General features: G+C 38.4%; 1 protein-coding gene across 7 annotated transcripts in view; it reads right to left on the bottom strand.

The window, feature by feature from the left end:
• Positions 1 to 525: 525 nt before the first annotated feature.
• LOC125464515 (coronin-6-like) overlaps positions 526 to 14,270 on the bottom strand; it is a 222,945-nt gene continuing 209,200 nt past the window's right edge. For all 7 annotated transcript variants that reach the window (XM_048556953.2, XM_048556954.2, XM_048556952.2 and 4 more), the window contains 2 exons: positions 12,806 to 13,036; positions 526 to 9,377 (listed from right to left, as the gene is read on the bottom strand). In XM_048556953.2, the coding sequence (XP_048412910.1) occupies positions 9,255 to 9,377; positions 12,806 to 13,036 (354 nt within the window). In that variant the 3' untranslated portion in view covers positions 526 to 9,254. The remainder of the gene's footprint in view (positions 9,378 to 12,805; positions 13,037 to 14,270) is intronic.

Below are 14,270 nucleotides of genomic sequence, written 5' to 3'. Positions count from 1 at the left end.
GTATAAACAACTGCCTAATCTATTATGCTCTTACAAAACAACCACCAGACCAACTTACTTACAATTTACAAAGAAATGCAAGCTTAAAATTTCAATGTGTCATATGATTGGCATTATCACTTTCCATATATTGAAAACAACTTTGTTCGGTCAGTCATTTCCAAGGAATGCCATGTGGCGAACCCTTCGCACTACTAATCCCACTTTTGTAGGAGTGCGATCACTTGCAAATTATCTTTGCAAACTAAAAGCACAATGGGAACCAGTTCAATATTCTTCAGGATGGATTGTGCATGCCTGTAAATAATGTAGTGTCGTGTCCTATAGTTGAGCAATATTTGTTACAAAACTCTTCAGGTATGCTGTTCAGAAGTGACAGAAAATATCAGGTGTTTAACGAGAGATAACAAGGTGTAGAGCTGGATGAACACAGCAGGCCAAGCAGCATCAGAGGAGCAAGAAAGTTGACGTTTCGGACCTAGATCCTTCTTCAGAAGAAGGGTCTAGACCCGAAACGTCAGCTTTCCTGCTCCTCGGCCTGCTGTGTTCATCTAGCTCTACACCTTGTTATCTCAAATTCACCAGCATCGGCAGTTCCTACTATCTCAGGTGTTGAATGGGTCTTTTTCACCTGGTGGTACAATACTTGGTAGGTTTGGTGTGGAGGGTGCAGAGAGATGCACTCAGTGGGATCACTGATTAGGAAACTGTTGCAACACATCGTCCAATCATGTTCAAAAACAGAAGTTGTTGGAAAAGCTCAGCAGGTCTGGCGGCATCTGTGAAGAGAAAACAGGGTTAATGTTCAGGTCTGGTGACCCTTCCTCAGAATCCCGAGTTATCAGATTCGAACATTGACCCTGACTTCTCTTCGCAGATGCTGCCAGACCTCCTGAGGCTCTTCCAGCAACTTCTGTTTTTGTTTCTGAGCATCCACATTTCTTTCGGTTTTTATCCAATCATGTTCACTCTTCCAAATCAACCAACTTCCAGAAGTGCCATATTTAATCTAAAAACTTCCATTTTGATCAAACTATGTTGATATTAGAACAAAGGACAGTGCAGCACAGTAACTATTGGGGCGGGGAGGGACTGCAGCTGCGATTAGAATCTCCACTACAACCCACTCCAATGACTTGTCTTAATTTTCATGGAGATATTGAAGTAGTATTGAAACGGAGTAAGTTAGGTGTAGGTATCACATCTTCATGTGAAGGAGCATATCAGTATCCTTTGTGAATAATAATAGATTTAAAAAGACACAGTATTAGTTACAGCAGTCAGGTGCTTTATGTTAATGAATATACTGCAAACATAGTCAAATAAATTGTTTAAAATACACAGGGTGGAACAGCTTCTACTTTAAATGTCCAACTTCAATTCAATGTTTGACTCATGAAGTTGTTATTTCTTGAACAGAGTGCCTTGTAATTCTTCATTCTTTTTATTAATTATTATGTAAGAATGACCCTATAAAGGCCTTGTTTTTAAAAACATGCAGTCTTTAAATACTACAGAGTGTCATGCTGATGTGGAATTTGAGAACCATTTAAGACACTTACACAGCAGCTAGAGCTTCACAACTCTGGAGATTCTTGTTTGAGATTGAACCTCACCTACTATTTCCATCAAACCTCACTCTCTCTTGCCCATCTTACTGAAAGACGGGATGGAATTTTTCTTCCTTGCAGAATCTAAATGCATCTCATACAGGTACAGGGCAAGTGCAGGAGGCACTCTCCTGACTAAAGCAAATGGACACGGCAATAACTTTGGTGTTTATGAAAAACTTAATGACACCAAATATTCTTATTCTCAAACTGTAATTTGAATTTCCTCACGCCAGAATGCAATAATGTAACAAATTTGAACTTTTGATCACTGCATTACTCAGTTATTATTTATTTAAAAATAAACTTTAACAAATTGTGATCAATGCAGATGCCCGATACCCACAAAGTTCACATTGGAACGCCATATATCCAGTTAACAACAAAACGTCTCCAGAGCAATACAGAGAATGTTTGAAACTACCAGCCTCTTTTTTTCTGTATTTTCTTTTCATTAACCCACTAGATTCACTTCTGCAAACTAGAGAATAGATTTACTTCCAATTGCCCACATTAGTATCTTTAGAAAGGCTAGACAGGAAGGCCATGTAACAGTATCTAACTTACCCTCTTTTTAGCTCAAGTATACTAGTTTATGTGTTCACACGCTTTATCTCCTAGCACACATCCTGCATCTATTTACCCTCTTTCGCATTAAGCATATTTAAATTGAATGGCAACATACTAGCCTTGTAAGCTAGGTTTGCCAAACCGTTCACGATAGTTTAGAATCAGACCTCTGAACTAAAAATAAACTCACACATCTGTGTTATTTTTGCCTGTTTCTCTTGCTCTCTTAAAATGTCAGTGTCAATGATCCATATGATTGGTATGTTGAGTTGTCTGTCAAGTATGACATACATACATTGTTAAGAGACAATCCATTTGTTGGAAAGGATGCTGGAAAGTGATACTGCCAAAAAAAACTCAAATGGAAAATTAATTAAAAGATTAGTAAAGCATTACATTATCATTCATTCCACTTACATTCTTAAGTAACTGAAAGATAAGGGAGTAATCCTGTTTGTTAATCTATACCGGCCATACAATGGAACCCTCTTAAGAGCCATTCTGTTATGATCAAGCACTACTTAGTGAGGCAGAAGATTGTTCCTTTGCTGTAACACACAACCATCAAATCATATCCAAAATCAAGGCTTGGATTTTAATTTTTCATTTCCATGTACAAGGTTAATTTCTGCTATCCTCAGTATGCAGAAGCTGTGAAGTCTTCTGTATCTGCTCTCTTGCAAAACCTACTGAATACCAGAGGTGCCTCTAGTATGCACGGTTTCATAACTTTTAATTAATACTTATAAAACCTTTATCAACACCTACAGCCAGAAAATCAGTGCAATGTGAACTTTGATCTAGATTAATGTCTTAAAATCTGCTCATTGCATTTAATCCTCTGATAAACCAGAATTGGCTTCATGAGGAATACGTCACATGATATTGTAAATCTCTCGGCAAGAATTAATTCGTCCAAAAAAAAATTGGCATAGCTTTCTTTGAAACAAAAACCAGAATTGACATAGATTTTTTACTTTACAAATCCGTTGAATTGAACTCCAATGGTTGAATTGACTGACCACAGGCCGACTGAGAAGAGAGATATTATGCATATTGCACGCTTGGTGATTGAATGTTGATGAGTCTCATCTTGGCTCACAAAATGTGTACGTGTCACCGTTAACATTACAAAATAAGGTGACATTCAATTGCTTGGCAGCATTTATATTACTTTTATAATATAATACATGATAGGGCACTTTACATATCACATTTGTTACAGATTGTTTACAGTGACAGCGGATTACATTTGCGATGTATCTCATGCAAAAGATTACTGTATTACATCAAACGTCTACACAATACTATTATGATGGACTTGGGCCATACTTTGTGCTAAAGAGTAGTAAGTTTTAAAAAAGAACACAGGTATTTACTGTCCAGTATGGATAAGAAGTCATTCTTTTCAATTACAGAGAAATTAGTTATAAAAATGCACACAAACTCACGCAGATTTATTTTTATAGGTTCCACCATTTCCGAAAATAAAACACAGCACCTTTTGAAGATTTGGTATCATTGCAGCAAGAGGCCTTTAGAGTTTTTACTTTTGCAAGACTATATCCTGGATGTAAGGAATTCTGATTAATACATCTGTACTGTACCACTGATTTTTAATACATGAATTTGCTTTATCATTTTAGGAAAATATGATGAAAGTTATTGGCTTAAAGTTGTTTTATTGCTCAAAGAATAAATATCTCACATTTTCTAACATTTATTTGCTTGGGGGTGATGCGTCTGAGCATTACATCCCTTCCCGAGTCCAAAGTTAGTTCCCATTTGGGATGCTGTTGCTTATGATAGTAATTATTACATAGATCATAGTGATTGTAAAATGCTCGTAAAGCCTTTACATTACGCAGAGTAATTCCAGATCATTGGCGCTAATCTTTGAGATACATGTACTGATTCCTTTTGCAGATATTTGTTCATGTATATATGTAACTGAACAACCAGTCTGTGTTAGCTCATAGTTTCAATAAAGAGATTTTTAGCTAAGACACTCCCATGACTTGGAAAATGCTATTCCCACAGGCATGCAGCTCCAATTGCGCCATATGTCCACTTACAATGCCACTGAGTTCAATAAAGATAAGACACTTATCTTTGGCTGCTGCAGTGAAAGAAGAATTTGATATCTTACATTATTGGTACATTGATAGCTATTAAGCATCCTGTAAAACTAACTAAATGTGTTCGCAAGTTATCAGCTATTGGAAGGTTCACTCTGAAAACAACCAATTATAACAACCCAGCATCCAAAACTCTTCTACCAAGTAAAAAGCTGCCAAAGCTTTGTATCAGAAGAAGGGACTTAGAGGAGTCTTGGCAAAGAGTATGTCAAACATCTTTTGTCAACACACTTACTACTAGTTATAATCATTGACAAGTTGCTGAAAAGGCAATGTGTAAAAAGAAATTCCATCTTCTTGTTTCATAAAACAGTTGATATTATTTGGTATAGATTGACCTAAACTGTAGGTGAAATCAGAAGCCTCTCATTAATTCCTGGTGATAATGAACTTCAAACAACTAACCCGTTGTTAAAGAAAATGGTTGGAAATTTCAACAAAAATAAGACGTACTTCTAATATGCAACATTAAATGACATAAATAGTTTAACAGTAAAACACAAGTCAATACTGTCCTTTCTGCTATAATGTGGTAATTGTGTGCTTGTGCAAACTCGCGCTATAGTAAGCCACACAATAAGAATAACAGGGCTTATGGAAAAAGTAGGGCTGGGGCAGACCACTAAAATTATCACTCAAAATCAAAACAAATATAGTAGTTATATAGTCTAATATAAAGGATAGCACACTTTAAATAAATGTCAAATTCACATCCATTAATGAAATAATACAGAAATTTAACATTTTACCTTGAAAAAAATTTGAAGATAACTGATGGTGGTGGGATGGAATCACGTAATGGCCAACAAATGAATGCAAATGGTCGCATTTTACAATCAGTGTTCACCTATTCACCAATTGCATTGCAGTCAATTCGTGTCAAAAATATACGTAATAGCAGAAAGGGCTGTATTTAAAATAATTTGGCTTGCATGATGGCCAAATCTATAATTAAATGAATAATTCTGTACAGGCACTCCTGTTCTTGTTTGTATTGAGATACCAAAGTTATTTTCCAATCAACTAATATGGCCAGGTTGTGTCAAAAAATGAAAAGTATTTTCCAAGTTGAAATTTTTCGAGCCATCATCATTTTATGATACTTCCCAGTCTTTAAGTGGATTACAGAAGAATTGCAGTTTGGTTCTGTTTATTTTAGTCTTACTTGATTTCATCTGTCAGAACAGTAACTCTCCTATTTATCTATCAATTTAAAATGCAACTAACAATCTCAATTTTGCTTATTTGATTCACTTCAATAGAAGTGACTCAATCTAACAAACTCACATCTGATTATTTGGACACTCACACTTCTTCCATTTTTCTGCCTGGGGCTTACATTCTCATTCCACGTTGCTCCATTTTATTGTGTTGTAGATTTTCTCCCGTCTTGCTTCATTATTTTGCATAACATAACTGCGACTCTATCTGTGTATCATTCAGCACTTTGAAGTTTTGAGCAATATTTGGTTGTGATTAATAATGTGTTTGCAACAGAACATGTGTAGCAAATATCAGACATTCCAATATTTATCTTATATTCAAAAAGACTGCTCAAATATGTCTGAATATCGTGCAACACAAATGCTCGCCCGGCATTATAAACAACAGATAAAAGAAATGAAAGCTGCACTTGGATAAAAGATGAATGTCTTCAAAGAAGGGAAACACTTACCTGAATAAAAGCTTTAAATTGGTAGAACCTCTTTTTACTAAGTCATAAAAAGGCAAAAATCATAAATTCTATTTGTATCACATTGGTTGTAAAAGAAGTCAACCAGTTAGTCCTCTATATCTTTCTTATGGCCATAAAAACTAATTCTTAGAAGCAAACATTTTTATAGCAAACAATATTAACATTGTTACTTAAGTGATCTAAACTAGCTCTTAAAATGAAAACCAAAAGTAGCAAGGGGATTAGAGACCCCAGATTATCTCAAAAGGGTTAATCATAGATTCTTCCTGGGGAGTTGGATTCTATCCATCCTGGTACATACAGAAAGAGTTTCCAAGTTTGACTAATGTTGAGTGCATGGATTATATGTACAATAATTGATCAGGAAAATGCATAAAATATTTTGCAGTAAAAGCTACTGAACATGTCATGGCTGTAGACAAAGCGGCAAAACATGACATGTTCAACAGCCTACCTATTGTTTTACCTTTCTTTTGGCTATTTCTTACAATGGCCCCATGTGCGAGACTAATACCAAAGATGACACAACAAAACATAAATGCGAGATCTTTGAGCATCAGCTGAATCACGTGTTTGCTGATTGTATTAAGGTGAAAACGCAATCTAATCTAATAAATACAAATTTCTAATCTTCAACTGCCTTTTACAAACAAGTCACAAAGATATTGTCAACCATTCTCATACATTTTACCTGAGGACAAAATGCGTTCACATTCTTGGACAGTTGTTGTGTACTTCACAGCTCTGTAAAGATAACGTCTGTTGATACTGATTTTAATCTATCATTTAGACTAAAAGGCACAGCTGATTAGTCCATTAAGTAAACATTGCCCTGTATTACTGCATTATTTATGTTTAGATTAAGCCTCCTGTCCTTTCAACGCATGTCTGCATGCAGAGATCTGCTGCTATTTAAACAAGGTCACATTATTTTGAGACATTTTAAGAGATTTGATAGGCTGTGCTACAAATCTCTGAGCAAGTCATCCGAAGTTGTTGACAACTATTTGAGAACCAGCCTGTACAGAAATTGAAGAAAATTGTAACTTGCTTCCGTTAGAAACATATCTTTTCGTAAAAGGTGTTTAAGAAAAAACCCAGCATCATCTCTAGTCTTCAACTCTGTGTAATGTTTGGTACAACATATGGCAAAGCAATGATTCAAGTGCAAAAAAAAACATGCACTACTGTTCTTCAAAAGGCTGCTGTGTGACATTTTGATTTTTGCTTAAAGTGGCTCCAATAAAACAAACAAGAAGCAGATTAACATTGAGTTCTTTGAACATATTGCATTTAGAAACTTTTTTAAAAAAAAACTTCTAGGTGGTTACCTTACTTTAACACAGCAACACTGCATTAAAAAGAAAAAAAAGCCCCAAGTTACTTCTGGATTACGATACGCTAATATTTCTACAAATGGAGTTGCTGTGTACAGAAAAAAAAACTTCAAAACAGCACGAGTGAGTACAGAACATAGCACAAACAACAAGTTGACAGAACAAGTAATGCTGAGATTTGGCATACACCCTCACCAATTCAGGCAGTGAATTCTGCTTAATGTGGAAAGGACACGGGAATTGGAAACATTGGGTAGACTACTACTGTTAGTCAACCATTGAGCACAGGATCTCCTTAGAGGAGGGCTGACCATCACTGCAAACATGTCGTTTCCCTCTTAGGTATGTGTTGTATACACCTTCCTGTTTTTATTTATTTATCTCATTTTTATTTAGGAAAAGAAAACATAAAAGGTACTGAGAAAAATCAGTTAGTTGGTTCGATTGGTGAGTTCTGAAGAAACATGAGATCTATCAGTCCCTATTCTCTTTCTCTTTATATGCAAAGAACTATGCACTGAATGTTAGGAGCATTGATGATGCTGTGCCAGAAATAGTGTTAGTATTTCAGCCTTTTATACCTGTGCTTCCTCTCCTTCCCACCCCAATTCACCAAAGGCCAAATAGAAGCAGGCAATGAGCTGCATCGGGGGAAATAGATCTTTTCTGATATTGAATCGTGGAAATATAAAATGAATACATTATCTAGAGCAGCCTATGATGGGGGAAGTGCACATTCGCTATCAATTGCACTGTCATCTAAAAGAAGTGCCGATAGAAACTGCAAAGTCAATACTCTTTGTACAAGACTATTATGCACATAATTGGCAGCAGTGATAAAACAGAAAAAGAAAATTAATGACAGGAAGCTTAGCACTGGGCAACAACTGCAATTTAGAGCATGGACATAGAAAACAATAGTGTAAACCCACCACAAAAAAAAACTTCTTTTTGCCATAACGCACAACGCATACACCAAATAACACATGTACAAATTGCCATTTTAAAATATTTCCATTCCTGAAGGTGAAAGTTTTTGGAACAAAACCATTTTATTCATAAAAGTAAAGAAATTAGCAGAGAATTCCCTATGGATTTGCTAGCATTGTATGTCACAATTTTGGAACTGACTCATAAAATAATTACACTGGCTTTGCAATGAACCATAGAAACTACATCATTCACTCATTTTAGCCTGTGTCTACACACGAATGCTACAAAATATCAATTTTGCCAAGTGCCAAATACTGCCACAATCTTATACAGTGCAAATCATGAACATAAAATTAGAATCACTAAATATTGTTTGAATATACCTGAGCAGAACTTGAAGACAGTTACTTTATTTGCCAGAAGTAATGCAGCCACAAGCTGAGGAACTTTGTAAGAATATTAGCCTGGAGATTGTTTCAAAGTTAATTTGTTTTATGAATCATTTACATGAAAACATTGTGATCCAGACTATCTCACCATCCAGCCGATGCCCTTGACTTGACCTACTGGTCTGTATCTTGAGGTTATTCCTTTCCCCTCCCCCTCCCTCAGTCCAAAGAGAAGTCCTGGCATTTCTGTTCAGGATATCTGCTCATGGAGATTTTAATGCTCACTAACAATAGTAGTCCATAACCACATGTAGGAACACTGATCAGGTGTGGCTTGACATTTTAGTTCACTGTAGTTCCCAAACATCGCTTAATCCTTCAATTAACCTCCAGAACAAAATATTAAATACTTCCATGTGGTCTTGTCTGACTGGAGTTAAGAATGTGCATACTTTTATGTAGATTTTTATAAATGCTACTGTCATTTGCCACCAGAATTCTCAAGGTGGGCAATGATGTGTTGAGTTGACTTGGCAGGAAGCACTGATACCTTGGAGTGCATGCTTGAGCTGAAGATAAAATTAAGCTGTGCCATTGGTGAACTTTGAGAGCTTGTTCTCTAACTCAGTAATGCGTCTCTCCTGGGACTGGACTATCACCTTCAGTGATTTAATTTCATCCATTAGTTCTTCCACGGTTACACGCTGAGGGCAAGAAAGAGAAGAAAATCAATAACAAACTAAAGAAAGAGGAGAAGGAATCTGCTTCAAACCTTCTCTGCTATTCAATAAGATTATGGATGTTTCTCATCCCACTGCTATAACCTTCGATTCCCCTGTCTAACAAGAATCCATCTACCTCTGGCTTTAAAGTATTCAATAGCCCCGCCTCAACCACATTATGATCCAGAGTGTTCCAAATTCACACAACCCAGAGAAAAGTAATCCCTTCATTTTGATCCTAAAAGGTGACCCCCAACTTTAACATAATGTTCGAGATTCAACAAGAGTAAACATCTTTTCTATGTTCACCTTTTCAAGGTCATTCAGGATCTTATAAGCTTAAATAAAATTACCGCTTGTTCTTCCAAACTCTCATGAAAACAACAACAGCCCATCCCTCATAAGACAACCCATTTATTCCAGGAATAATTTAAAGTGCAAACTGCTTATATAAGGGACAATGGGCACACAGAGTGAATGTCAACCTTGCTGTATAGCCAACATTATATAATCATGACAGAGGTGGACAATTGTAATTGATTTATTTGATATAGTGGATACTTTGACTTTGATGGAATTATTTGGAGAAGTTAATTCAATGTCAGAATTGCTCTTTCTACCTCTTTGCAGAATTTGTATTACCCTTCTAAGCTCCTTCAGACTTTACAGCTATTGCTGGATCAACAGGATTTGATTTAATATACAAATGGCAAAACAACATTTATTCTAAAAATCAGAGGGAGTAGTGACTGATTGTGAGTTTATTTGTCTTAGCACAGTGCTGACGATTCCACTTCATATTCCACAGCAGGCCTGACATGCACAATATCTAATCATAGATCAGCTTATCCCGGGAGTTTACACAAAGAATTTCCTTGGGACGTGAATACTGTAACTTTCACAAGTATTGAGATATGTGCTTCTCTAAACTCTCTGAAGATGGAAGTAATCATAACGTGGCAACAGCAGGCTGAAACTCACCTCTTGTTAAAAACACACAGTCAAAACAAACTCTACTTGCATGGCTCAAAATCACTTCTTTGCTTGGAAAATGTGAAAATAAATAAACGATGTACCCAATTCTTGTTGGAGGTAATGTTTTTTTCCCACTCGTGCTTGCTTCCTACGCAAATGCTTACTGCAAAAGTTTGACTTGCTGCATTTTGGCTCCACCTCCAATCCTGCAGCTTGGCCTTTCTTGTTTAATAAGCTGACGAAATATTCTCCTGTCCAGCTGATTTTCATTCATTCTGTTATCCTATTCAATGTTTCTCCCCCCTCCACCACCCCACTAAATCCTGCACACAGTGGTTCTGACAAAGATCGAGACACCTTTCCTCCCTCTTGAGAGTCAAGTTTAAAGGCCACAACTATTGCTATTTGCAAAGTGAATGCAGCAACCCTGACCAGAACAGGTTTGGGCTGAGATAACTTACACTGTTTGTGTCCATTTCAAATGGACTATCAGCCTACTGCATTTCACAACCTAACTTGTTTAATACGGTATGTACTTACCTAAAATTGTGACTGTCTTTCAGGTGTGTACGCACACCAACATTGCTTACCTCTATCCCCGGAGTCCCCATGACGGACCCAATAGAACAAACAGGGTCCACCCCCTGTCCCTGACATGCGCAGACCCCTAACTGGTGGCTGCACACGTCCATAACTCTGAGGTCTACCCGCAAATCTGGATTGGGCCTTACCAAGATAAAAAAAAAAGAGTGAAGCGTGAAGCACAGAGGTACACAGCCCAAGTGTAAAACCACCCCAACCAGATACCTGAGCTGCCCCTGACTAACAGTGATGAGGACCCTGACTGACCGGTGTCCCCAGGCTCTTCACGGCAGACTACTCCACTAAGGCACGGCTGACAGTTCACTGCAAATGCAGCGTGTTTGACATGAATGCTGTTACTTCATTGGTACAAGTGCTACACTGATGTGGTACACTGCCATATGGCAATGTGTTATGCCCCCCTGTCTGAGGGGTTCTGAGAGCCACGGCCATCTGTCCGGTTGTGTGACTGTGCAAATTGTCACAGCAAGGTATGCATGCTGCACGTAGGCTGGTAGGCATCAGGTGAATGGACTCTGACAGCAAGAAAGCAAACGGCTGGGTCCCAGAGCAAGTGTGGTACCGAAAGCAGCTGGGCACTGCTGCTTTCTGGCGTGCCCTGCTATGAACATCTGCGCTTCCAGAGCCCATAGCCAGTGCATCAGAGGTGTGCCAGGTGGATGGCACAGCTTCACTGAATGTTAGATACCAATGTCCATGGGGAAAAGTTGTGTGTGGCTGATGTACACGGACCCCGCCTTAGGCTGCTGTTTGGACGTAGGCAACATGGAGACCACTGGGAGGAAGTGGAGAGCTCCAGCACCCCACCTCGGTGCCTGCTCTGGTTTCCATGTCAGGTTTATCTGGTTTACTGAGTGAGCTTAACAAGGATTAATCACAGCTCAGTACTACCTGATTAGAATCTCACCCAGGGTGCTTGTGAAAAGTGCCTTAGCACATGTCACGCAGATTGCTAGGACATTTCACCCAAAATAGCTTCTCGGCTGAAATTTCTACATTGCTAAATTCCTACATTGGTAAATGAGTTTAAAAATATGAAAGAAAAATAATATTTGCTGCTTACAGCGCATCTTTCTCACTGGCTATTGTGTTTCCTGATCTCCTGGTCATTGCCAACCCTTCCGACTTCCCAATCCCCTACTACTTCCAACCCTATTTCTGGCCTTTCTTCATTCCTCTGACTCTCCATTTACAGCCTCACCTCAATCTCCCAATCTTCAGTTGTGGTCTAACCCCATCCACTGACTCACTCATTACTGCGACTTCTCCAGCACTGCTTTCCCAATCAATCAGTGGCTAGAACTCCGATGTTGTGAAAATGTGGTATATCAGAAATGCTAAAGTATTACAATCTGTATTTTAGATTGAAAGTTCCCCACTTGTGCATCTGTCTCTCCTGAGAGAACATCAAAGGGGCAGAAGCATCTTTCAAAGTCATTTTACAACAAAAGTGATTGTCACTTGAGAACCGTGAGGGCCTGCACTTCCACAACAGAGGTGTGGCTGGATTCAATCTGGATCGTGAATGGGAATGCAAGATTGGGGAGGGAAAAGAGCCCACAACTGGGCAGTAGGTCAAGGTAGACAGTGGTGGGGGCACCAACTGAGTTGTGCCAGAAATGACCTTAAAATGAATTTTGCAATGCTAAATGAGACTACAAGCCCCTTCAGTATTAATGTGGAACAATGTTAAATGGGGAAACCGTAAACACGGACTTAATTTACACAACTTCAGCAGTAGCCTGTGACGAGGGAGGGGAGCAGGGTCATAATGGACAGACGTATATCCAAAAATATAGCTGAAAATCCCATGATGCTTTAGGAAAACGTACAGAGAAATTTGGTTCGCATGTGGAGTAGCTTCGTCGAGGTCCAAGAGGTGGCTTGTTATCCAGAATGTTCTTCTTGGCAAATTTCAGTTCTCTGTTTTTCGGTGGAATGTACCCATCTCTCAATGAGATAAGAATGGGATCAGCGTTCTTGCCAGCCATCCACTCCTCAGCTTCTAATGCTGGTTCAGGGCCTTGTGTATCTGGGTACAAGTCATCTTGGAAAAGATCTGACTATAAAATTCACAGGAATAAAGAAAACTTCGTTTTAGTTGGACAGACCATGAGCCATTCATATCTGAGATGTAAATTGGACACGGATAGTAAAATGCTTCTCATTCAACTTACACAGTTTTGAAATCTTTAGTAATCTGGACCAAACAATTTACCGACTGAGCTGTTAGTTATTGTCAGAGAAGAGAACTGGCTGTTTTGGAGGCCTTCATTTTGATAAATAGATAGATAATCAGATTTCATCGTTGTAGATCAGTGCAATCATCATGTCTATGTCCTAAATGGCCAATAATAAATTGCTTTAAAGTAATGTATTTTCTTTGAAGAAGATAATGTTTTTATCCTTTCCTGCCCTTTTATGTCCTTCATGTTCAGAATAAATATTCTCAAATAACTTTATCTTGTTATGATCCAATCATCCAATAGTGTTTAGCTTCTTTCCACACCAAAAACATTGAAATTTTAAGACTTGAAGGAGGTCATTTCGTCCATCATGTCTGTGAAATAGATCACAGGATACACAATGTGTCCGAGTAAGCACATTGATTTCTTGCTCAGAGCACAGGTGATGTACGTGGGGAGGCGATGGCCTGGTGGTATTACCGCTCCACTCTTAATCCAGAGACCCAAGGAATGTTGCGGGGACCCAGGTTTGAATCCTGCCATGGCAGATGGTGGACTCTGAATTCAATAAATGTCTGGAATTAAGAGTCTAATGATGACCATTGTTGATTGTTGGAAAAACCCATCTGGTTCACTAAAGTAATAAAATGTGAGGCTGGATGAACACAGCAGGCCAAGCAGCATCTCAGGAGCACAGCTTTTGTGCTCCTGAGATGCTGCTTGGCCTGCTGTGTTCATCCAGCCTCACATTTTATTATCTTGGAATCTCCAGCATCTGCAGTTCCCATTATCTCTGGTTCACTAAAGTCTTCCTTTAAGGGAGGAAACTGCCTACACAGGTTATGTGATTTATTTTAAATGCCCTTGGGGCAATCAGGGATGGGAAATAAATGCTGGCTTGGCCAACAACAGCCACGTCCCATGATTGAATGGAAAAAAAATCCACACTCCCTAAGTGTGACCTGTTACACTGGGAGCACGAAAATCAGGAATCTGTAGCCTGCACACCTCAGTCGAGTGCATTTGGATTAATGAGTGGGAACTAGTGGGTTGTACATGCTCAAATTCCTAAGTTGTAGAAGCTTCCATACAAGGTGCATGACTTCATAAA

Source organism: Stegostoma tigrinum, chromosome 27 (genome assembly GCF_030684315.1).
Source record: "Stegostoma tigrinum isolate sSteTig4 chromosome 27, sSteTig4.hap1, whole genome shotgun sequence".
Taxonomy (NCBI): Eukaryota; Metazoa; Chordata; class Chondrichthyes; order Orectolobiformes; family Stegostomatidae; genus Stegostoma; species Stegostoma tigrinum.
Note: the sequence above shows the minus strand (reverse complement) of the source record. Positions and strands in the feature narration are given on the sequence as shown.